A 1,422-nucleotide genomic window follows, 5' to 3' on the forward strand; every position below is an offset into this window, starting at 1 on the left:
AGCTCTGTGTGTGGGAGGTGAAGTGTTGTGTTTTTGTAGAGACTAGAGAGTGAACTCACCATCTACCATGTGCACAATATCTCTCAATCTAGCTAAGCCAGGGGAGGCGATGTGCCGGGGCCGCACAGCAGCTTGATGGTGCTTCCCGGACGGGCGGGCCAGGAGGAGGAAGGAAAATGGGGGACAACGCACAAACAAACGCGACCGACACCCGCTCTGTGTCGACTTTTACATGACAACAACACATGTACATGTACATGTTGTTGTAACTTCAAAGCAAACACAGTCGGAAGCGCCGCGCCGCGGCGCGTGCGATTGTCAGGCGCGGATCCGTCAGTTAGTCGTGTCCACGCCGGGAAGGTGTCCTTCACAACCTGCCCAGATAAAAGAAAGAGAGAAAACGGACAACCTAAAGCCAGATTTAGCGACAGACTCTCGCGGAGCTTTTTGACCGCGCAAGACATATAAGGGTGGCTCAGATGCGGAGGTGCGAGCGAGAGAGTCTGCCATGCAGCAACGCCCGCGAGCCGAGCCTCACACACGCTCACAGGGCGAGCTGCGCAAGCTCTGTGCGCCGCGAGAGGGAAAGGCAAGTGTCGGGAGGGAGAAGGGAATACCAGCACGCGCAGAAGGCACCGTACGTTAGGAGCGCTACGAGAATAGACGGTCAGCTCCTCGTCGCGACGTGGAGCTATGTCGGCTGGCACAGCGCGCCAGACACGCCAGAGCTCGACGCACCTACGGCCAGGAGGATTTCGCTTGTGCTACGATGCATACAATTTGGGACGGCGTGAAGTGGTGGGGCGGTAGCAAGAGGGGCAACGAGCGATGCACCACAGACTAAGCCGACGCTCGTTCGCATCCCTCGCCTCGCTCCTGGCCGCGCTTCCGCCGCAGCGATCGCGTGCGACGGGCTTGGAGGAGGTCCGCAAGGCGGCGTCGCTGCTGCCAGGCTACGGCCCGCCGGACATCGCCTTCCCGCCGCCGTTCAGAGGGCGCTGGAGGGTCACGCGGCAGGTCGTGGACGTGCAGACGCCGCTCGGGGAGACCGCGGCGCCGCGGGAGGCGCTGAGGCAGGCTCGCGACAGCCTTGTCGCGCCGCCAGTGACGTTTGAACAGCGGTTCGTGCAGGACTCGGAGAGGGCGGTGATCGCCGACCGCTCCTTCAACGCGGAGCGGCGCACCGCGGCCATCTCTGGGACCGCGCTTGCCGACCTCGAGGCGCGGTGGGAGCCGTCGAACCCGAATGTTCTCACGCTGGCTCGCGTGAGCACATCGAGCCTCGTAGAGACAAAGGTGACGAAGCGCAGCTTTGAGGCGCCGCTCGCACACCGAGGCCAAACGCCGAGCTCATCGCAACCGCAAAGCTGTGAGCAGGCCCCCTTCGACGGCGCCTTTGGCACGAGCGAGTACGCGCGTATC

General features: G+C 62.7%; 1 protein-coding gene across 1 annotated transcript; it reads left to right on the forward strand.

The window, feature by feature from the left end:
* Positions 1 to 828: 828 nt before the first annotated feature.
* Positions 829 to 1,373, forward strand: EMIHUDRAFT_257791 (hypothetical protein; the record flags this gene model as incomplete). Its single annotated transcript, XM_005762534.1, has 2 exons — positions 829 to 1,226; positions 1,337 to 1,373. The coding sequence occupies 2 exons, from the start codon at positions 829 to 831 to the stop codon at positions 1,371 to 1,373; spliced, it is 435 nt and encodes a 144-aa protein (XP_005762591.1).
* Positions 1,374 to 1,422: the final 49 nt, after the last annotated feature.

This window comes from Emiliania huxleyi (genome assembly GCF_000372725.1).
Source record: "Emiliania huxleyi CCMP1516 unplaced genomic scaffold EMIHUscaffold_6709, whole genome shotgun sequence".
NCBI classification, from domain to species: domain Eukaryota; phylum Haptophyta; order Isochrysidales; family Noelaerhabdaceae; genus Emiliania; species Emiliania huxleyi.